This window comes from Capsella rubella, unplaced genomic scaffold (genome assembly GCF_000375325.1).
Source record: "Capsella rubella cultivar Monte Gargano unplaced genomic scaffold, Caprub1_0 scaffold_8, whole genome shotgun sequence".
In the NCBI taxonomy this organism is placed as follows: Eukaryota; Viridiplantae; Streptophyta; class Magnoliopsida; order Brassicales; family Brassicaceae; genus Capsella; species Capsella rubella.
In genome coordinates this window covers 10,707,329-10,730,706 of record NW_006238916.1, presented here as the reverse complement: position 1 = coordinate 10,730,706, position 23,378 = coordinate 10,707,329, and the positions used below count along the sequence as shown (strand labels likewise).

Sequence of the window (23,378 nt, the reverse complement as noted above, 5' to 3'; positions counted from 1 at the left end):
GCTTTCTTTAGTACATGAAGCAGCTGAGCAACTGAAACCATTAAACTAGAGAAGAAGAAGAAGGAAAACAAATCATTATAAGATATGTTGAAATAAAATAAAAAAATCTAGATTTAGGATTGTATACCACAATTTATCACAGCTTTCAAACTTTAAAAAGTACAATAATTTTCTTTATTAAAGCGTGTCATTGTTTCTGTTAAGTTTTTTTATTTTATTTATTTTGAAATAGAAACTTTATTTTTACAAGACCAACATGAAGTACAAAAGAAGTAGAAAGAAAGCCTCGGGTAGAGGAGGAAAGACAAGCCCTTCAGCCACAGTCACACAGTTCTGATAGGAACAGTAAGTGAGTAACAATAACAATAGCTAGAGAGTAATAATATATATATATATATATATATATATATATATATATATATAGTTTGTATCGGAACCACACCAAGTATTATTTTCGATTCTGTAACTCAACTGAACTTCGATGAATATTTTTGATATTCAATCTTTTTTTAGTTTTTGTGTGTTAATGTACAAAACTAGGTAATACTGGGTATCAGTTAACAATTCATTGGATCAGTTACCAAATCTTAAAATAGATATCACTTTTCAGACCAATATGGCAATATATGTTAGTGTAGTAGTGTGTGTATCGAAATCACACAGAGGGCAGACCTATAATAGTCATGGGACCCGACATGAATGTTGTTATGTTAATATCCTATCGGAACACGTACCATATTCAATAACCACTCAAAAAAGTTGAACCTTAATTCGGACGAAATTATTTGGTCATAAAATTAGAATAGCTTTAGGGTTTAGTGTTTAGTGTTTAATTAATCCTACAACACACTAGTATTAATATAGAGTTATTAATTGTCAGGGAAAAGAGAGGTAGTATTAATTATCTTAAGATATAACAGCAGTATTAATGTTCTTACATTGACTACAATATAGTACATTACCAGTAAAGCATTGAAGGATCTTTAAGAAAACCCTTACATTGAATTTTGAAAAAGCCATCTACCCAATTCCAATAGTTCTAAACAATTGATACACGTACCTTGGCTTGTTATTTAAAGGAGTAAAAGAAAATGGTAAATATATATATTAGCCTTAGGAGACTTTTCCTACATTGAGAGTATCATACGTTTGAGATTCTCTTCCCATAAATAGGCTACTCTTTTTGGTCAAAAGAGAAATTATAATTATCAACTGAATTATTATTTTCTTCTCTTCTTTTTTTCTTTTGTCAATGTCAACAATGTAATGTATGCATCGCAAGCCGATCTCTTGAATGAGCTCCGTCTATTATATGCAAGTTTTGTTGGTTCATCAGCAGCTGAATATTATTGCCTCTAGCTTATATATTTCTTTTAGTTTGCGTAGGTTTATCACTTTGATTGCAATTTGCAAACATTAAAAACTTCCGCCTGATTTTTACGTGTGTGTATATATTATATGTTAAAAAAATTCTTATGTCTAACTTTAAGTTTATCAAACATAAATATACTTTCAAAATCCTATCAATGTTTCTCCGTGTTTGCGTTTAAGGAAGTCAGAAACTCATCCTTCAATAAATTAAATGTGTTTTTTCTCCATGCAAAAATAAATTCATCTCCCCCAAATACAATTTGCATTCTGATTCTGAACCCTATATATATATATATATATATATATATGTTTTTTATTTTTTTGTAATAGTAATACTCCTTTAATACCAACATTGAGTTCTTCTTGGTCTGTGTTCTTCTCAACCTTAAAAACAAGGTTGTCCGTACGGTACGGACAAATAATGTAAGCTAAATGGAGGCACAAAACTAACGAACGAACGAACGAGTTATAAAAAAAAATAAAAGAACCAATGAGAGGTCGACAACACATCAAACAGTTTATTTCCCAAACAGCCCTTAAACTTTATCCCCCACTCTGGTCTCTTCCCACTCTATGTTTTGGCTTTTTAATTTCTTTATTTTTTTTCCTCAAATACCAATCGTCGTCTAATGTATGTATTCACGTCACAGAGCGTATTTATATACCACACCACTTACGTCACTGTGGACTCACGCGAAACCCAACAAAAAAAGTCCCACACATGAGAAAAGAAGAAAAATAAAAGAAATAAAATAAAATAAAATTAGCTATTATCACATTCAACACAAAAGATACCCAGAGAGACATAAGAAAGAAAGATAGAGAGAGAGATATATACTTTGGTCATTTCAGGGTTGTCGTTTCTCTTTCTTGTTCTTTGAGAGGAGAGGGTGTTTGAGAGATAGAAAGAGAAAGAGAGAGATGGGGAGGGGTAGGGTTCAGCTGAAGAGGATAGAGAACAAGATTAATAGGCAAGTTACTTTCTCCAAGAGAAGGTCTGGTTTGCTCAAGAAAGCTCATGAGATCTCTGTTCTCTGCGATGCTGAGGTTGCTCTCATCGTCTTCTCTTCCAAAGGCAAACTCTTCGAATATTCCACCGACTCTTGGTAATTTTTCCTTTTTCCTTTTTTCTTCTCTCTAAATTATTATAAATTATATATCACATCGATCATATCCTATCATTTTTTTCGATATTTAGCCAGATTTTGTTATTGTTATTATTATTATTTTTTTTTATTTTTTTTCATTCGTACGTCTCGATCTCGATCGTCGACAGCCTTGGAACTAAATCCAAATCTTGTATCTAGCTTGGTCTTTCATATCTACTGTAGATTTGTTTGTTCCCTAAGAAGTGGCTCGAGAAATTAGGGTTTTTTTTTTTGGGATTTTACGTACGGACGCATGAAAAAAGAAGCTGTTTATGTTTTATTTTTATTTTCTCTATCCAATTAAAAATAGCATAAAATTATGAAACTTAGTACACCGACTCACGATTTGATTGCCTCTTTTGATGTATGGAACCACGTGCACACAGACACGTACGCAGATGTATATAACATGTATACTAAATACTTATTAGTCTTAGCATATATTTGAAAGAAAGATTGATTTGAAACGGTGAAATAAAGCATTTACAAGGATGTGCTATAATCCAGTGGACAATAACATAACGTTAAACATATTTCTAAGTTCGTACTGATATAAATGCATTTTGTGTAAGTGTATACATTGTTTCTTTGTACGATCATATATATAGAGATTTTTTTATATATAATGATCAAACCATTTTGCTTTGGTAACCGAGTCAGGAGGGAAATTCGAATCTTTAAATTGAATTTGTACGTATGTTTTCTGTGATGTTTCTGGACTCACCAAAACCAGGTTTTATATACATTTTTGTGTTATATGCTTATTTTTAGCTATCCTTTGTCGGTATACTAAACGAGGTAAACTTTTGGCTGGCACTTTGCAACAATTGTTACACATTATTGTAACATGTGAAATTATAATGATTTATCAAATTATAATTAAATGTTGACTTTTTCTGAATTCTAGCATGGAAAGGATACTTGAACGCTATGATCGCTATTTATACTCAGACAAACAACTTGTTGGCCGAGAAGTTTCGCAGAGTGTAAGTTTACCCATATGTCTCTTTAGTTTAGCTGTTTATGTTCATGAGTCCTACTTAATTATGTATCTTTGTTGTAGTAACTAGTGTTTATCATCATATACCAATGTTGTAGGAAAACTGGGTTCTAGAACATGCTAAGCTCAAGGCAAGAGTTGAGGTACTTGAGAAGAACAAAAGGTATATATACATACATTAGATACCTGTATCGTACCATATAACCTTATAGTGCATAATGTCAAATATATATATATATATATTGTGTGCTTATCAAATTTAAAGTAAAAGTATATTTACAATACTTGTCCCAACTTAACAAAATTTTGGGTTTAAACATAATCTTCTGACGTATCCTACCGCTTACCGTACGTAGTCATTACTGTTAAAATATTCTAATACATAAGTAACATAACACATAACTAAATAAGAGATGCATACGCAATTTCTCATTACTTATGGTTAGTATATGGTAATTATTGGAAAATTGCGATTTGAATATTGACTCCTCCGTAAAGTTCAATTTATTTAAGGAAATTTTATCATAAATACTAGCTACGGCTTGGTATCTCAAGGTAGGGAAGGTAGCAATATTGTTGTACTTGTACAAGGTTGCATGTCCTTAGCAAAACAAGCATGCACGTACAATTTTCTTGTAAAAACAGTAGTCTCAAAAGGAAAATGTGCAGGAATTTCATGGGGGAAGATCTCGATTCGTTGAGCTTAAAGGAGCTTCAAAGCTTGGAGCATCAGCTCGATGCTGCTATCAAGAGCATTAGGTCAAGAAAGGTAAAAGAGGAACGTTGATACTTATAATCTACCTACGTAATGAAAGCTGTAGATAGAAATTTTGAGTTTTGCAATGGAACTCATCAAGTTTGAAATATATACATGTTGTTTTATTAAAACATTGGCTAATTAATCGCAGAACCAAGCAATGTTCGAATCCATATCTGCGCTTCAGAAGAAGGTAATGTCAACTTTTCGTCTGCATATATATATGAGCAACCTATTTATTGCAAAAACTATTGTTCCACAGTGTTTTTTTTCTTTCAGAAATTACTTACTTGTTTAATTTTATTAATTAGGATAAGGCTTTGCAAGATCATAACAATTCGCTTCTCAAAAAGGTTGGTACGACTCTAATTTGAATTAACTGGTAATAAATGAGTTGAAAGTTGTGAAATGAAATACTGTAATTTATAACTTCAGTATGTCATCTCACCAATTTTTTAATTAAGAAAATTATATATGTTTAACAATATTTTATTACTAGCTATACCATAATAATATGAGAATATGTGTGTATATACATATGTGTGTCTCTATTTACTACATATAGAATTTTACAAAAATTTATATCAGTATTATATAAATAAAATGTAATAGACCAATGAGTATATATATTTCTATATTAGTAGTGAATTATATAACGTAGTGTATATAGATGTACTCTAAACGAATGGGGTTAGCATTAGAAATAGTTATCATTCATTGTTCGGAGTTAATTAATAGGACGATCAGTTGTTATTTTCTATGTAGCTAACTAGCTGATTAAATTAGTTATCTATATCAATCAGATGCTTATATAACATTTGCCCGTAAAATTTAAAGTGATTAATTTTCTAATGGTAGTATAAAGAAAACTTTAAAAAGAAAATTTGACTAATAAAATATTGTATATTATATAGTAAAATCTAAAACAAAACATATATACAACTCATGCAAGTGTAGATTTAGGACTAATGTAATATTACTAACTAATGGCAAAACAATGAGTATATATAGATTAAGGAGAGGGAGAAGAAAACGGATCAGCAAGAAGGACAATTAAACCAATGCTCCAACTCTTGTTCAGTTCTTCTGCCCCAATACTGCTTAAGCTCCTCCAGGTCTCTTTCTCTGATCTATCAGTAATATCCCAAACTATAGATTTTTCCAGGTTGATTAATTGTGCAGTACTGTGCATATAATTTAAACATATATGTTTGTATGAAGTTCTGATGAATTTACTATTAAATGGACAGAGATGACTTTGTGGAGAGAGTTGAGGGAGAGAACGGCAGTGCACCGTCGTTGACAGAACCAAACTCTCTTCTTCCGGCTTGGATGTTACGCCCTACCACCACGAATGAGTAGAATTATCATATCTCTCTATCTATAATTATACATGATACTATATAATTAATGTTTAATATTTTCATAACATATATCAGCAGTTTTTTGGTGACCTTAATACTCATTATTAATACTGATATATGTTTTAATTAGCTAATCATGTTTTATATGTATGATGGAAATTCCAATGTCAAGACCTACGTACGTATTAGCTATATGATCATTAGATTCGATCGACTGCGTTTTCTTAAGATCACAAAGATTTATATCTTGGTAAATGATTTCTCATGAATGATGTAACTCTTTTTCTTTTATTGTGGTGAACGCAATTTATCAATATTCTATCATTTTGTAAATGTGCTCACTATGTTTAACGCTTTTATGAAAATCTCATATTCGAATTTCTCAATTTTACTCTTATTGTAAATGTGCCCATTATGTTGCGCTTTAAAGTTGTCGCAGTAAGGTACCGCATGGCACAAATGATTATTGTGACTTTCGAAATATTAGAAAAAGTTTGTACGAATATGATAGTTATTCAAAATTTGCTAAACAATCTAATACGGTATATATATATATAATAGTGTTTATGCATGTACAAACTACTTCTATGTATAGATTGTTAAGTGTGTAAGCCAACAAAGAACGAGATTCTATATATGCTGGTATATGTATATGCTCAAAAACTATATTAATTTTAACAAAAAGTGAATATTTGTGAAAGTCCTGAGTACGTTACAGAGTCAATTGGTCAAATAATCAAAATTGAGGATCACTGGTTGAATAGAATTATGTACCGACAAAATAAATGGTGTGATTGTGGATGGACGAAACGTTTAAATTTTTATTTTCGTGAATGCATAGCGAAAAAAAGTCTTTATCTTTCTTTTTTTCACTACAATCTTTCATCGTTTGATCAACAGATGCTATATTTAGAAAGATTTTTATAAAATTGTTCAGTGCACCTATTTAAATCATGTAATTTTCCATATAGATTTTCTTCAACTTTAAGAAACCCTAAATAAATCGAAATTAAAAATATATATATATATTTCGATGGTTGACTACTAAATGGGGTCATTAATAACATAGATTTCCCATTTTTAGTACTGAAAGATATTGATTGTTATTTCAACTTATTTTTATGTTTTGATTTTACGATTAAAAATTATACTATTATATATGTTGTTTCACCAACATGTAAAAATTTATATTTGGTGAGTCCAATAAAGAATGTTGATAAATGATAACTTGCGTTCACCAAAATTTATATAATGTTGTAGGCTATCATGTTGTATAACACATGTTCACGACTTAATTAATGTATGGAGGAGAAGACTCTGTTCTTTTTTATTTTTTGTCGCCAGAGAAGACTCTGTTCACTCTTCCAAAATCTGGTTTGTTGACTGTTTGACTCAGTGAAAGAACAAAAAGTCTAGACTCGTCTTCTTAACGTTTCTTAGACGTTTAGTTATAACGAACAATTCAACATTAAACCTTCTATATATAGTTATATACACACTCACGGACACAAATTTAACCGGTACGTAGATGTTTGGTCAAGCAAAATGCGGTTTATCTCTTGTTTGATACTACAACTTGTTCTTGTCCTGCAACTAAAAACACTTGTTGGATTGTCTCAGAACATCATAAACGGCTCTGTTCCTTTCGGAGGATCTCTCACCTGCTTCCGTGTCCCAACAACTCTCCAGTTCATGGCGTTCCCTTTCCGGTGACTTCGCTTTCGGGTTACGCAAGATCCAACCAAAGGATGGTTTCATTCTCTCCATATGGTTTCATTCTTTCTTGTTAAATAATCCATCTTATTCTTCTTCTGCAAGCACAAACACTAGCTAATCCCACCGACACTTTGTTACCTACTCAGGTAAGTCTTTATTGCATACCATCGCAAGATATACTAGTAAGATCTCACAGACCTCCATTGTGACCTCAATTATTGTTTAACTGGTGTGACTGATTAAAGTTTGTGTTTAATATTACAGATATATCTAATGAAAATATGAAAACGCAAACGTAATAAAAGAATTTTCCTAATAGTTTTAGCGACAAAAGAATTTTTCTTTTTTTTTCCTAATATTTTTTTATCTCGCAGAACAGAGAAAAGGAAGATTCAGGCTATGTTTAGGCGATGACGGAGATCTGCAGCTGCTTACACTCAACAGCGAGACACTTGCAGAAACAGATGTTTACTTTTCGTACTACTCAAGTAACACCAAAGATCCTCAGAATCCTGGTTATTTAATTATTGGTTTTCAACGAATCAGGGTACTTGTATATATAGTAATATTGAGATGACAAAAAAAAACAAAGGCCGAGATGTGAATGTAAACCGGATTTTAAGATGCAAACATGTGGACCAGAGAATAACCAAACCGCAACCTCAAACGCGGATGTAAATACCTACACAAGAGGTACTTAAACTATGATGAAGAAAGATGTAAAGATGGCTGCAGTCTCAAGGAACTGTTTTTTGTGGAGCAGTGGTGCGCTCGGAAGAGATCGGTTATGTTGGAAGAAGAAGTTTCCATTGTCTTACGGCATAAGAGATCCGAATGGTGACATCGATACATTCATCAAGGATTTAAAACATGTTCCAGTTGGTGGCAAATCTACACCAATATCCGACTGCTCTTAAATTTCAGGATACTGAATTCGTGTTCTACTCTAGAGTTGTGTTTTCAACTAATCACATACCACAATCACGACTAAGTAAGGTCAAGTCTTCTTTCCCATATATAAATTGGATTTCCAAATCACGAATTCGTGTTTAATGGTTTTATGTGATTATTTATTAAAAAACAAAAAACATGTACAGAATTATATATTTCCAAAATTTTGTTACTCTGCACCATCAGTCATCATCGATATATATGCGATATCTCCAAATGGCAAATTCTACCCAAATTCTTCTAGAAACTCCCAATGACACAGATCAGGCTTCTATATAAGTTTAATATATAACCAGCACGTTCTAATTAAATTACTATACTCAAGGACATTTTAATTTAACTTAACTGATTAAACCAATACTGTTCGAAGAATCCACTCACGGACTTTTCTAATTTTTTTAAAAATAAAAAATCCAGCAAAATCTAACGTTAGTCCAATTTTTTTTTTTTTTTTTTTTTTTTGATAAAGACGTTAGTCGTCCAATGAAACCATACATGTACGACAGTTATAAACTATAATTTTAAAATATTGAACACGTTCTATTCATGGGCTGTAACTATTTAGTTGGCAAATAAGTCATATTTATAACATTTCATTGTATTTCTTAAAAGCTAATGTTTAAAGGGTTTCACTTTTCACACTCAAATTCAAACACATTATTAATTTGTTTCACTAAAAAGTTATTGTTTTCATTATAAACCAATAACAGTTTAGTTATTCTCAATGATTACTTCTGGAAGTTTACAATTTCTTAATATTATTAATCAAAAGTGTACAGAAAATTAAACGTAATGGAACAAAAGAAATCCCAGAGGTTTTTTTTTTTTAGGAACAGAGGTAATATAATGTATACTCTTTTTCTTCCCAGTTAATCTATTTTTAGATTTTTTTACACATATTAAGTAACCATTTATAAGTTGATTCAAATGCATAACTTTTTGTGATTTACAGTGTTCTGTAACCTTAAACCAAAAGTATTTAGTTTTTTTTCCTTGAAATTTTTAATTCTTAATTAATAATTAATAACGTATATCTATAGTTTAAAAATTAGATATATATTTTGAAACAATGTTTTCCCTAAAAATAATTAATAGGAAACAGAGGGAGTAATCTCTATACTAATAATGAAGCTAATAATGAAGCTAATAAGAAATTGAAGTAATTGGGTACGTAGAATTTGAAAAAGCAATATACATATATAGTGTACACTGTACAGGAGCTATTTTTTAGTTAAAGGGAATTATTTCATTTTAAATAAAAATATTACCATCGTGTTAGTATGCGAAGGTGTAAAGATGGTTATATAATTTTTTAAAGAAAAAATTGATTTATATCTACCTTTGCTTTTTGTTATAACCATCTTTAATTACCAACTGGAGTATAAATTTTATGTAAACTAGAGGAAACTTCAATAATAACTAAAAAAGCATGGCAGTCCGTAGTTGTCAAATGAGAGACTATTGGTTAGCATTAGTGAATATCATATTTCAACCATATGGCTTTAGAATAGTATAAACTTCCGAAAAACGAATGGAGGAGTTTGGTCGGAGTGGATGCTAAAAGCTTCATAAAACAAGAGGTTCATTAGAAATCTATTTGCGTGCATATACACAATGCTTTATGCATGCATCCCAAAATATCTTCATTTATCACTAAAGAGAGAATCAAGACAGAGATTAATGGATGATATAAGCTTCACAATTCAATTAAGAACCCATAATTTTAGCTAAATATCAAATTGTTGTACAAATTAAAAAAAAAAAAACTTTGTTATCAAATATCAATTGTGCATACAAGTTTCTGTAGTTATCTTATATAAAATTAGGTGAAGGTGCTGTTATAAAAAATAGGTAGAATGTGCATGTAAAAAATATTGAAGAATTCTATACAAAATAGACAAATTAATAATCCTACTTGCATAACCTAAAGATAAGTTATAAATGCTACTTAAAAAACAAAATAAAAAAGGTAAAAAGTTAAACTTGTGCCGGAATTAAAAGTTAAATGCTACTTGCATTGCATGGGCATAAATAGTCTCGCAGGAGTGCAACTTGTGCCGAAGTATAACTGTAAAATACTAGTAAAGATAAACGCACTCACGTGAATTCACATTGTTATATCTTTGTCACATGTATACTAGTAGTACTATTATATAAGAAATTAGGGATTCACTTTTTAGGGAACAACAGAATTATGCTTTTTCCAACACTTGAATTATGGATATGAATAAGAATGGCCCAAACCATTTTACCAATATAGTTTATTCTTTCTGATAAAATGCGAATTATATCACCAAAAAGGAATAGCTCGGCGAAGCTAAAAAAGTTGGTCATAATTTAACTCATATGAAAAGGGTAATGATGGAAGTGTGCCTGAGTTTAAAAAAAAAAAATCTCAATCTGGAGATGATGTAGTAAGTTACGCTTACGTAGGTGTACCAGCTTGGTCGTAATTTACTAGTTGATCTCTCAATTCGAGTCCGTTTATATTATAAGGTCAAAATGCTATATATCTATACTATATGTCAATATATACTAAAATATTGCATGGTTGAAAATCATGATTATCCCAAAATTCGCTTCGTTTCTTTCTTTCTCTTTTTGGTAAAGGCAATTCGTTTCTTTTTTCATGTTTTAAATCCCGTAGTTGTTATTAACAAACAGCTTCATACGTGTAAATTAATTATTAATTAAGCAAAAGAATTCATTCCTAATCCATTATAATACTACAAACTAGATCATACAATTTGGTCCACGTGACGATAAACAGATCTATCACTAGATCTTTTTTTTTTTTCTTATTCACTAGATCTTTATTAAAGAAAGAAAAGAAAAAAAAAAAACAAATTGACGGCAAGAATTTGAAAAAAAAAAAAAAAAAAAAAACAAACTTGCATGCATGAGATTGATTCTAGTCTGATTGATTCGTCAGACAAAAGACAAGTACAAATATTGTGTTCTTATTCGTTCCAACAACCAATAATGAACTCCATTTCATCAGCTGCATTGACCTCATCAGACGAATTTTCAACAACTTCGGCGCCTGAACCGCTTAAAATTCCCTTTAACTCCTCCATAAACTCGATATTATCGATTGTCGTATACATGAAATCATCGGAGATCTTTTCGTTGCTTAAGAACTCGTTGAAACAGTTGTCGGAGATCTCTTCGTTGCTTAAGAACTCGTTGAAACAGTTGTCGGAGATGTCGGACAATGTACTACTGTTGATATAAACCGACGTTTCCGCCACTTTGTTTAGCAATGTTGAGTCCCTAGGATCGATCTTGCCGGAGGGGTTTTGTGAATCCCCGAAGACGGTGCGGTTTCCACTGATGAGTCCGGTTAGTAGATCCCGGTTAAACTCCGCTGCGTATTTGCTTGCGACGCGGTTTAGAAGCCTTGCGGAACCGGATGAACGTACCGGTTTATTGTTGTTTATTGGTTCGATAGCGTTTTGACCGGTTGAAGAATTGATCGATTTGTGAGTGATGGGAATGGGATCGAGGCCTTTCTTTTGTTTTATACGCTTCTTGAGATTTGTGTTCCAATAGTTTTTTATTTCGTTGTCAGTTCGTCCCGCCAAACTAGCCGCTATTGCAGCCCACCTTCAACGTAACAGTCAAACACCACATATAAGTACTACTATCTCTTATTTACCATTCGTTATCAATGTGGGAATCCAAATTCGTTTAAATAAAAATAAAATCAGTAACCTTTCTTCATGCAACATTACACATGTAGACATAATTAAAGTAATGATTACCTAATCCAAAATAAATAAAATAAAAAACAAAGATGAAAACTAAAGAAAATAAAAAGCTGCGCTTCTTTCTTACTTGTTACCCTTAAGAGCATGAAGCTTGATGATGGTATCGTCTTCTTCGGGACTAAACTCTCCTCTCTTAATGTCGGGTCTTAAGTAATTCGCCCATCTCAATCTACAACTCTTTCCGCATCTCTTCAGTCCTATATATATACATTGTACACACATTACAATACTATATATAAATTAATAGCTAATAATTGGAACATTTGATACTAAAAAAATAAAAATAAAATAAATACCAGCTTTTTCAGGGAGAGTACGCCATCCACCTTCACCGTGGAGTTGAAGATAAGCAATAAGCTTTTGATCTTCCTCAGGAGTCCAAGCCCCTTTCTTTATTCCTTCTTCTTTGCAACATGGTGTCCTCACCATCTTTCTAGTTCTCTTCTTCTTGATTCTTGATTCTTGATTCTTGATTCTTGATTCTTGATTTTAGTTTAGTTTAATTAATACTACCGTCAAATAATCCTAGGTGGAGCTAACAAATTATCATAATTAGAACTCCATGTTTTCAAAAGAAAGACTCGTTATTAGAGCATCTTTAAAGTGAAATTAGCAAGGAAAAGAGAGAGGAAAAGAAAAAGAAAAAAAGACAAGGCTTAAGAGAACTGAATAGAGCGTCTGATCAAAACCAGAAGACACTTGAAGATTGTACTCACTGAAACACTCTTTTGACGAGGAACACGTGAATGCGATACCATTATATATCCAGTTTGAAATCAAGGAACGGTCGATGTTTTCTTTTCTAGTTCTGTCTCACACAGTTTACAGAGGTGCTCTTATATAGTAAAATTACGAGAGCGAGAGAGAGAGAGGGAGATATTGGTATATGATTAAAAATTGATTGCTGTCAAAAGTAACGTATTTAAAAAAAAAAATTACGAAGGGATATATGGTAGAGATTACTCGTTCTCTAATTTATTCCTAATGACACATGTAATATTTTCCTTGGAAGAGTCAAGCATCTGTCAGAATTCGCGGTCACACGGAAATGTAGACTGATGAGTGATGACACTGTTCTGATACTCTTTGTTCGTTTTAGTTTGTTTCTTGTGAAATCAAGGAACATTGAGATGGGTTAGATACGGTGGTCAAGAAAAGTGTTCATCCTAGAACAATAATTGATTCATTCAATCAATATAACTAAAAGGCAACTATCATTAAAATATTGCTATTTGTCTTCTTTCAACATACTGCATATTGGTTTTTGGTACCACTCAAGGTTCATCTATTGAGTCTATATATATGACTATGATATTACATATTAAAATTTATCATTTATATTTTATAGCATATATGTATCTAAATTAAAGGATTTGATTTTGAGGAGCACAGCCTTTTTCATAAGTGTGTCCTTGATAACTCTCATAACTTAATGTACATGTATGTCTCTAAAGTGTACAAAAGCATTATATATTGGATTTGCGTTTTTCGTTTTTTTTAAGTTATCACGCACATATGTAAACGATGAGGACCTGACGCGACGTTGTTGGACGTTTCTGACTCCCGATGCAACAAGATGTGTCAACCCATTGCGAGGCACATGAATCTAATATTCAGCTGTAATGAATATATATACCATTTTCTTATGTCTAAATATATTTTTGACACATATTCTATTGTTTTATGACGAAAACCTATTATTTCTCAATACTATATATATATATAAAATTTCAAATCCATTTCCATCGTGATTTTTCATGAAAACTATTATCATTTTTGTGGTTGTTGTTAACATATTACCCATTTTACCGCGCCAGAAAATGATATCGTTCTTGGTGGTAGTTAACACCCTTAAATTGATCCGTAATCTGATACTGAATCTAATTTATCGAAATATAGTTAGCAAAAAAAAAAAATTTATCGAAATATATCTGACTATGATAACATACTTCCTTCATTGTTGACATAGACTGCTGTCTCTAATCTTACTAAACACGTCTCTAGACTCTAATATCAGTCTATCAGAAGAAATACGCAACCAAACTGGCGGATAACAAATCAAAATCTCGTATGTATACATAAAACATATCTAGTGATAAAATACGACGAACGCACCTTCCAAAAGAAATGTATATGTAAAAGGGCATCATTATTCATTATTTCATTACATCAACATAAATTACATAATGCTCAAAACTTACGTTCAAGTGGCATACTACAAAAAGTACTAATTACAAGAAGATGATAATTAAGTGGACACACTTCATATATCAATATCAGGATCTGTATATAAGGTAATTCTTTTAAAACTACGTACAAGTTTGAGCACTTAGCTTTGAAGCGTATATCAATTAATCATTCCTCTTTGATCAATTTCCGGACATTCCGACGACGAAACAGAAGTGTGTGGTGTAACCTTTAAATTCATTACCTAAAATTTGTGTACGAACAACAACTTAAGAAATAGGAACCTTAAAATTCTCAGCTGAGGGGGGACGGCGTAAGTGAGCGAATAGGCCGGTGTAAAATTCTACTCAGGGGGCCAATGATTTTTAACACATGACATTCGAAAACAATGTCTTTATCGTATAGGCCACAGCAGATTCTAGTCTTATAAAAGATATACATGAAATGTTTCCCTTTAATTCTTATGTCTGTCATCCGATATGATAAACTTTAGTATTCCAGTGACTATATATGTTTGCGACACTCCAAAAGAAAAGAAAAAAAATAATAACGAGAGTGGTGGTAGTTAAATGATTTGGCAGCTAGCGTGTGAAATGGTATGATGATCGATTCGAAAGATTTATAAACAGTACACCAGACTTTTTATCAAGTGCGCAATTTATTAACGTATGTTAATACTTTATCAAACAAATCCTTCAATTTTATTTGGTTATGAGCCATATGTGCTTTACAGAATTATAGTGGACTGTGGTCTGTGGACCATTCTAACTTGCGTACCCCCTAACCTCGTGTATTTCATGTTATTGAATATGTGCAACAAAGTATTAAGCATATAATATTTGCTAGTACGAAAATATGAGCACACAAACAATTTAAAAGTTGACAACGTGTCTAAATCTTCAAAAGCTTTCAATTCAAATTCTTTAAATAATCTTTACACACTAAGCTTTGTTTAAATGAATTTTTACTCGACATTAAAACACCTTTTAATTACTTCAACACTAATTCCGAATGAACTAGAGATATTTAGATGAACGCTTAATCTAAGATTCACTTTTTCTTTCTTTTCAAGAGCATGAATTGACCTAGTTTTAACTCGGATGATAATTCTTTGTTTGATGATACTTCCAAACCTATACCCCCTATATATATCAAGCAAACTCCACGCTCCATTTCAATTTATTCATTTCTTGAATATCCTCATATATATCAAGAAGTTTTCTCGATATTGAACATAAACAAATACATCGTCGTAAGTTTGTACTTTCAAACATAAGTACTTCATGTTATTGAGCATAAACAAATACATCGTCGTAAGTTTTAACAATGACAAAACTTTGTAATCAGCATCGTGCAACGTATAGGTGAAAATATTTAATATTAGATACCTCAATTTAGGTGACGCAAACAAGAAGGGTGAAGTTTTTATCTTTTCTTAAGATAAACATTCTGCAGCAACCCTTCGCGGCAGTGGAGACTCTCATCCGTATCGCGCCTTCCGAACGACGATATATCTCACCTGAAAAATAATCAGATATACATCTAAGACCAGCAGCATCGGCAGTCTCTGCATTTGGGTCTCTCAAACTAAGTGTGAACATAACTTAATAATATTTAATTAAAAAATAATTTAACAGACCAATCATAAAATGACAGACACGAGAACCGTCTCTTGTATTTTTGTTAAAATCTCTCAAACGAGAGACGTCTCTCTCCTCTTTCTTCTCTTTTCAATTTTTTCTCTTTTTTAAAATGGCAAGAGTTTGGGTGAGAGACTACCGATGCTGCTGCTCTAATGGACTTAGTAGTATTCTATAAATCAGATAATGGGCTACATATATAGGCCCATGTGTCCATATTAAATGGCATCTATGTCATTTGTCTACTCTAGCCCGTAGCCACCATTTTAAATGGTTATGCCGTCTTCTTGACATATCTGCAAAAAAAAAAAAAAAAAAAAAAAACAGAATTAATAAAAATTGAACAGCTGAAAAATATAGAAATTGAATTTTCTTATAGCAGTGTTTCTTAACTATGATAGCATTTACTGCCCAATTATTACAATACCAAAATAAATATTACAATAAATATTAAATGCATTCATGTGTTGCACATTGTAACCCCCCTTTCCCTAATTCATGGCAATCTATTGTCTTGTCTTTAAAATCTTTTTGTTATTATTTTTATTTTTTTTCAAATTTCAAAATCATTCTTCTCATCTTCTCCCTCATCGTAATAAATTCTCCCCTTGTCAAAACTTATTCTTAAAAAAGCCTCAAAAACACACACACAAATATACTATTTCTCGTGAAAACACAAAATATCATAACAGCTATGGCTTCATCACAGTGGACAATACCAAAACTTGTCACTTGGAGAGTCAAAGATTGGGCTTCCTGTTTCTTGGCTTGCAAGATTCCTCTAGGTGATCTTTCTTCTCTTATTCTGCTCTCTTTGTTTCTAATTTCATTATTTTCTTTTAAGCTATTGTTTTTCTAAAAAGTTAGTATATTTCTATCAGACGTAGATGAAGATGGAGTTAATAATAACGGAAACAGTAGTACGAGCAACAACAATAGTCTAACGTTCAAGAGGATAAAGAGGAAGATGAAGAGTACTAAGAAGAAGAGATCAGAGAGGAAACTCAGTCTAAGCCCACCTGGGACACGTCATCATCATCTTCATCTTAGAAGCAGCAGCAGCGTTTCTCCCACGACGTCGGCGTCTCAGCACCGGCGGTTGAGCTGGCCGCAGCAACCTGTTTCTGACGAATCTGGTTTCATTGTGTTCTGTTTCGACCGCGAAGATGGAGGTTTCGATGTGGTTAAAGAGGGTAAACAAGACAAGAAAGATAACGAATTGTCCCCGGGAAAGTCACCGAGGACTGTCAATCGTAAGGTTCGTTCTTGTCAGAAAAAATCGAAATTAAACTTTGCGCTAAAGTTGTGAAACATAGCCTCCAAATCCCAAGAAACAAACCACTAGGCTATTAATTAATTAGTCTCAACTATTGATTTGTTTTTGTTAAGAACAGCTTATTTATGGAGATCAAGGAGTAGGAGGAGGAACAGATAAGAATAAGTCGCCGGAGATTAAAGGCGCAGAACAAGAGCAGAACAATAACACTTCAAGTCAAGAATCTGAAGATATTACAGAAGTAATGTTTTCCTTAATATGTTTCAGTTTCAAGAGTAATATACCATTTCCATGTATTAATGATTTCTTTGTTTTGTGCTGTTTCAGAAAACTGAAGAAGAAGAAGATATCGATGCCTCTGATAAATCGAGCGGGTCTAATAACTCAGACGAAGGAAGGGGTTCTTTTGCGTTTCCCATGTGAGTTTTCAAATCACAAGAAAACCGTACTTTTTAATACATTTTTTTTTTGTTTATATTTCGGTTGGAGAAGATTAATTGAATTGTTTGGCATTGATGAAATTGGATGCAGATTAGGATTAGAGTGGATGGGAAGCCCTGTTAAGATGCCTGAATCAGATGACTTGTCTCCCAAGAAACCAAAACCAGTTGCTTTAGGCTTTCAATGCTGTAGATTCTGAAATATTTTATAAGAGACAATTCTAAAAAGTTTCTGCGATTCTTTGTTATACTCTGTTTCTGAGTACCACCAAAAAAAAAAACACTCCGAAAAGAAAACAAATACAGATAATTTTCGATCTTTTATAAGACAAGAAGTGAAAAGATTAAATCATACTATTATCATATGGTATGTCTTGAATGTTACACATTACATATTCTGATCTTTTATGGTACACTCGTTCATTGGTCAAGAACTCAGTTACTTTTGTCTAACAATAAGATTTCGAGCTTTCCGTGAGAAGCTTTCGACTCTCAATTCTCAACCTTATGAATTTCTTGGTAACTATTTGGCTAAATTATTTTAAAAAGTTACACATTTATTGGCACTAAAACTGGCATAACTGTAACAAACACAATAACTCATCAAATTACTCTACATTTACTGTATTACCTATTTTTTTAGAACATAGTGAATACTGAAAGAAAATATTATTTTTTTCAAATTTTCAATCATATATTTACAATCTGTTGTCAAAAACAATTTTTTTTAACATAATTTATCATAACTAACGAATCTAAATTATAAGGTCTTATTGACAAAAAGAACAATGATTAAGGTCCTCATCAGGAGCAATTATTATATTTTACCACGATACGCCACTAAACGCCGTCGTTTCAATAAGCCTCACATAGTCATATTTTAAAACCCACCGGTAGAGATGAAACTCCGATAAAACAATGGCACCGTTAAGCCACCGCTTACGTAGCTTCACGCGCCGCTTCTCTTCCACCCGTACCACTCAAAGAAGCGGCGGAGGAACCACCAGCAAAGTACCAACACTCTACACAAGCCCAGAGATCGATTCTAGTCCCGTCACTCTCCAGCTCCTCTCATGGGGACGAGGCGCTTCAGGTCAGCTCGGCGGTGGAATCGAAGAGATCCGAATGTATCCGTCTCCCGTCGCTAATCTCGTCCTTCGCTCTGATCAGTCCTTCTCTCTCGCCCAAGCTCCTGGAAGAATCGACGCTGATTCTTCATCGAGTTTTCGGGTTGGAATCTCTTGCGGATTGTTCCACTCGGGTTTAACCATAGACGGAGATCTATGGATTTGGGGAAAAGGTGACGGAGGTAGGCTAGGTTTTGGCCAAGAGAACTCGGTGTTCGTCCCCAATTTAAACCCGCTTTTCGAAGAACGTTCCATTCGATCTATCGCTCTTGGTGGTTTGCATTCAGTGGCTTTAACACATCAAGGAGATGTATTCACTTGGTAAGCTTCAGCTTCAATAATTGAGTTTTGAATCATACTGTTTGTGCAAGTTGATGTTAAGCCAAATAGCCAATATCAATACATCAAGCTAGATTTGCATTTGTGTTTGATCTTTTGCTTCTGCATAATGTGATTGGTTCCATATATTAAAAATGAAGTTGTTAGGGGTTATGGTGGCTTTGGTGCACTTGGACATAAAGTTTACACTAGAGAACTCGTGCCTCGACGTGTTGATGGCTCTTGGGACTGCAAAATCTCTGCCATTGCAACCAGTGGAACTCATACTGCTGCTATTACCGAATCAGGTTTCTACATGCTTTCTCTTCTTGCTACATTTCTGCAGTGCTAGCTTAATTGAGAAGTTTTCGAACAAGCCGAATACTGTCAGGCAGGACCAAATATCAATAACTTGCTAAATAGAAGAGTAGTAGGTTCACATAGCGTTGTTATCCTTTTTGGTTTTAACTGTTTGATATATTCTTAATCGAGCAAGACTTGTTCTTGGTTTTAGGAGAGCTATATATGTGGGGAAGAGAAGAAGGAGACGGTAGACTAGGACTCGGGCCAGGCCGAGGACCAAACGAAGGTGGTGGGCTCAGTGTTCCGTCAAAGGTCAAAGCTTTAACTGTTCCTGTTGACTCTGTCTCTTGTGGTGGTTTCTTCACAATGGCGCTTACCCAAGAGGGACAACTCTGGAACTGGGGAGGTAACAACCAATTTAATACATTAGTTTCGACCATCGATAGTGTAAAAATCATGATATACTGCAATGTCGCAACAATTATGTTTTCTTGCATAGATGATTATTTTACAATTCATTGGATCTTCCTGTATCAGCAAATTCCAATAATGAGCTCGGACGCGGGGATAACTTGGGAGGGTGGGAACCAATGCCGGTTCCCAGTTTAGAAGGCGTTCGTATCACCCAGGTTGCGTGCGGTGGATATCACTCTCTTGCCTTAACCGGTAAACAATCTTCTACAAACCGAGCAATATCTCTGGTTGGTTTTTACAAGGTTGACTTGAAATTGCTTGGTGTGACAACAGAGGACGGTAAAGTACTTTCGTGGGGCCATGGTGGACACGGCCAATTGGGTAATTCCTCGCTTCGAAACCAGAGAACACCTACAGAAATTGAAGCGTTATCAGACAAAAAGATCGTCTTCATTGCTTGTGGAGGTTCCTCTTCTGCAGCGATAACAGGTACGTAAAGTAGTTATGTTCATTTGACATGATAAATAGCTCAAAAACTATAAACATGGGATTGGTTCTTGACAGATGGAGGCGAACTCTGGATGTGGGGAAACGCTAAAGATTTCCAACTAGGAGTTCCAGGTCTCCCGGAGATCCAATCTATTCCGGTCGAAGTTAATTTCTTAACTGAAGAAGATGAGGGACAACCACACAAGGTTATCTCAGTTTCCATTGGTGCCTCACATGCTATGTGTTTGGTCTCTAGATCACATTAATAAAACTTTTGATAGACGGTAGAAACACAGTACATTGAGTCATTGAGGATCAATTCAAATGTTGTTTGTGATATACATTTGAAATGGAAAGGCAGTGGAATTCAATATACTTTTAGGTGTAAGATTATACAAATAAATCAACAAGATCTTCATATATAACAACAAGAATAAACAAACAAGATCGAATAGACCGATTTCTGACTGTAGTGTAGGCGCACCATCAATTGGAGCAGCAACCAACCTTCTTAACCGCAGAGACATCGTCTTTGGACCCAACATTGATGGTCTGTCCTTTGGGAAGAGCAGCAGGGTCATCTCCTATATCCAACGCTTTCCGGCTAACGACACGGTAAATCTGTGAAAGCACTTCGGTGAAAGCATTCTCGACGTTCATCGATTCGAGAGCGGATGTCTCCATGAAGAAAGTGTTCTCCCTCTCCGCAAAAGCCTTAGCGTCTTCGGTAGAAACAGCTCGTAGGTGACGAAGATCCGCTTTGTTCCCGACGAACATGATCACAATGTTAGAATCTGTGTGATCTCGAAGCTCTTTCAACCATCTTTCAACGTTCTCAAAGGTCACATGTCTTGTAACATCATACACAAGCAACGCTCCAACAGCTCCTCTGTAATACGCACTCGTGATTGCTCGATATCTTCAAAATCATCAAAAACGAAACCAACGAAATCTTATGAGACGAATGCTCCAATCTCAAAATTGAAATCGATCCCATAGATCATGAAGCGTAATGTATCGATTTGCAATGAATAAATACCTTTCTTGGCCGGCGGTATCCCAAATCTGGGCTTTGACGATCTTATCATCGACATGGATGCTACGGGTGGCGAATTCGACCCCGATCGTGGATTTAGACTCGAGACTGAACTCATTGCGCGTGAATCGAGAAAGGAGGTTGGATTTTCCGACACCGGAGTCTCCAATTAAGACAACCTTGAATAGGTAATCGTAGTCGTCGTCGGCTCTATATGCCGCCATAGTGAGATTATCAGATCAAAGAGGCTATCTTTCGAAAATATATATGGATCTGAGATTTTCTGGTAATTAAGCGCGTATCGACCAACGGGGTAAGAAGAAGAACAATAAAAGAAGACTTTCAAAATTTTCAGGGAGAGACAAAAATGTGAAAAGAATAAATCGCGGTGATATGGATCCGACTTGGGTCCGGGTCGTTACCCAGGCCTGTATTAAGCCCACTTCTATTTTTGTTAAAAGACGTCCACTATGTTTAAAAAAATTAAAAAACTAAAAACACACACAAATGTCTATTTCACATTGACATATGTTGGTTGAGGTTTTACTTACACGCTTGTTTTATGTTTATTGAGTGTTCTTTAATTTCAAAAATGAGTGGCCTTCATTTTTTTTTTAATTACAAAAATAGATAAAACCAAATAGTCTGGTTATGAATATAAAAAAAAAGCAAAAAAAAATCAAAATGTTTATAGAAATTTTATTAATTTGTAGACACAATAATTACATAGAACTCTTAATTATTACTTATTTTTTAAAAGATTTTTTATGAAGAAGAATCTTTAGATTATTAAAATCGTAAAGTGTAATCATAACCTTAATAGATTTTTTTTTAAAGCAAAGAAATAAAAAGTGTTCCGAGTGATTAGACTATGTTACATACAATCAGTACGAATGTGAAATCTGGTTAGGACGAGGGGTCGTCAAACCATGCCTATGATTCAAAGACTAGAAAGAATGGACCAGATTTGAAGTCTTTCAATAAAACTCCAGCTGTTTCAGTTGTAATCCCAGCTCAGAAATAAACCTACTTGTATATCTTAATTGTTTGAGCTAATCAGTTATAATGTTACCTTGATAATGCACCTTTGAAGATAATAGATTTAACTTTTCAAAAGTTAAATCTATTGAGTGACTTAGATAAGGATATGTGCATGTGAATGTTCTAATTGTGCATGTGAGATAATCTAAGATCTTTCCACAATTCTCGACCATGTCGACAACCCGTTAATACGTTTTTTGGTCTTAAAAATAGTCTGAAAGTGTTTTTTTTTTTTTTTTTTTTTTTGTCGACAGTCTGAAAGTGTGTATTCCTCTCCAATTCGATCTACTAAAACGTTCAGCCTGAAGATATAAGCAGGCAGTGAGCCAGTGACAAGCAGACAGTATTGTGAGTAAGTAATAACCCATCCACCAAGACTTTGTGGTTTGTGTAAAGTGTAACCATCAGATACATAGGAGTGGACTTATAGAATAGCCGTGAATGTTCTCTAATTTGTCGTAACGATGCGAGTCCATGGACGAAAAAAAAAGACAGAAAAATACGAGTAGAAATCATGAAACAATCAAAGGAAAAGAAGAATGACAAGGGAACATGGAGGAGTCATACACCAACCCACAGACAATCCCAAACTCTCCCAACCGCCCAACCAAACTTTCCCGTGTGTGATTTGTATGGAGATTTTACAACTTATGCACATGTCCTAATGGACCTACTCCGCCTCTCAAGTGTTTCCCTACAATGACCACCACCTACCTAATATTGGACCCCTCAACATCATCACCATTGGTTCGAGAGAGGGGTGTGTGTCTCTCACCCAATCCAAATCCAAATCCAACGGCCCACAATCAGATGAATCCGTACTCATCAAGTCTTATCTCTCTCTCTCTCTCGGGCTTCTTAGATCTTTGTTGAAGTCGTCTACGAGCGCTTAGTGGTTAAGTAGAAAACGACGAACCGACCCTTCGATATATAAGTACGTACGTCAGCCATCGGACGTTACGACTACGACACGTGAAGTGGGATCCAGTTCAAAGCCACGTGGATTACATGAGACTCGTCACTAACACAT

The 23,378-nt window shown here is 33.8% G+C and overlaps 5 protein-coding genes across 6 annotated transcripts; 3 read left to right on the top strand and 2 right to left on the bottom strand.

Moving 5' to 3' along the window:
- Window positions 1-2,173: 2,173 nt before the first annotated feature.
- Window positions 2,174-5,931, top strand: LOC17876316 (agamous-like MADS-box protein AGL8). Its single transcript, XM_006280941.2, has 8 exons — window positions 2,174-2,477; window positions 3,427-3,505; window positions 3,618-3,682; window positions 4,189-4,288; window positions 4,428-4,469; window positions 4,588-4,629; window positions 5,288-5,391; window positions 5,527-5,931. The coding sequence occupies exons 1-8, from the start codon at window positions 2,293-2,295 to the stop codon at window positions 5,636-5,638; spliced, it is 729 nt and encodes a 242-aa protein (XP_006281003.1). The 5' UTR covers window positions 2,174-2,292; the 3' UTR covers window positions 5,639-5,931.
- A 5,331-nt stretch (window positions 5,932-11,262) lies between these two features.
- LOC17876250 (transcription factor MYB34) lies at window positions 11,263-12,506 on the bottom strand. The gene is made up of 3 exons (XM_006281384.2): window positions 12,374-12,506; window positions 12,145-12,274; window positions 11,263-11,913 (listed from the first exon to the last, which is right to left on the bottom strand). The coding sequence occupies exons 1-3, from the start codon at window positions 12,504-12,506 to the stop codon at window positions 11,268-11,270; spliced, it is 909 nt and encodes a 302-aa protein (XP_006281446.1). The 3' UTR covers window positions 11,263-11,267.
- A 4,092-nt stretch (window positions 12,507-16,598) lies between these two features.
- LOC17876955 (protein BREAKING OF ASYMMETRY IN THE STOMATAL LINEAGE) lies at window positions 16,599-17,890 on the top strand. Its single transcript, XM_006281990.2, has 5 exons — window positions 16,599-16,689; window positions 16,786-17,162; window positions 17,299-17,421; window positions 17,508-17,599; window positions 17,712-17,890. The coding sequence occupies exons 1-5, from the start codon at window positions 16,599-16,601 to the stop codon at window positions 17,818-17,820; spliced, it is 792 nt and encodes a 263-aa protein (XP_006282052.1). The 3' UTR covers window positions 17,821-17,890.
- Window positions 17,891-18,509: 619 nt separating this feature from the next.
- LOC17875285 (ultraviolet-B receptor UVR8) lies at window positions 18,510-20,646 on the top strand. Of its 2 annotated transcripts, none has more exons than XM_006280396.2 (6): window positions 18,510-19,068; window positions 19,234-19,373; window positions 19,580-19,774; window positions 19,906-20,034; window positions 20,116-20,271; window positions 20,347-20,646. In XM_006280396.2, exons 1-6 carry the CDS (start codon window positions 18,539-18,541, stop codon window positions 20,535-20,537), a joined length of 1,341 nt encoding a protein of 446 aa, XP_006280458.1. In that variant the 5' UTR covers window positions 18,510-18,538; the 3' UTR covers window positions 20,538-20,646. The 2 variants fall into 2 exon arrangements, with proteins under 2 accessions (XP_006280458.1, XP_023643690.1); XM_023787922.1 differs by having other exon boundaries at window positions 18,966-19,068; window positions 19,227-19,373.
- On the bottom strand, window positions 20,622-21,664 carry LOC17876452 (ras-related protein RABA1f). Its single transcript, XM_006281021.2, has 2 exons — window positions 21,311-21,664; window positions 20,622-21,190 (listed from the first exon to the last, which is right to left on the bottom strand). The coding sequence occupies exons 1-2, from the start codon at window positions 21,529-21,531 to the stop codon at window positions 20,758-20,760; spliced, it is 654 nt and encodes a 217-aa protein (XP_006281083.1). The 5' UTR covers window positions 21,532-21,664; the 3' UTR covers window positions 20,622-20,757.
- Between the last annotated feature and the right edge of the window lie 1,714 nt (window positions 21,665-23,378).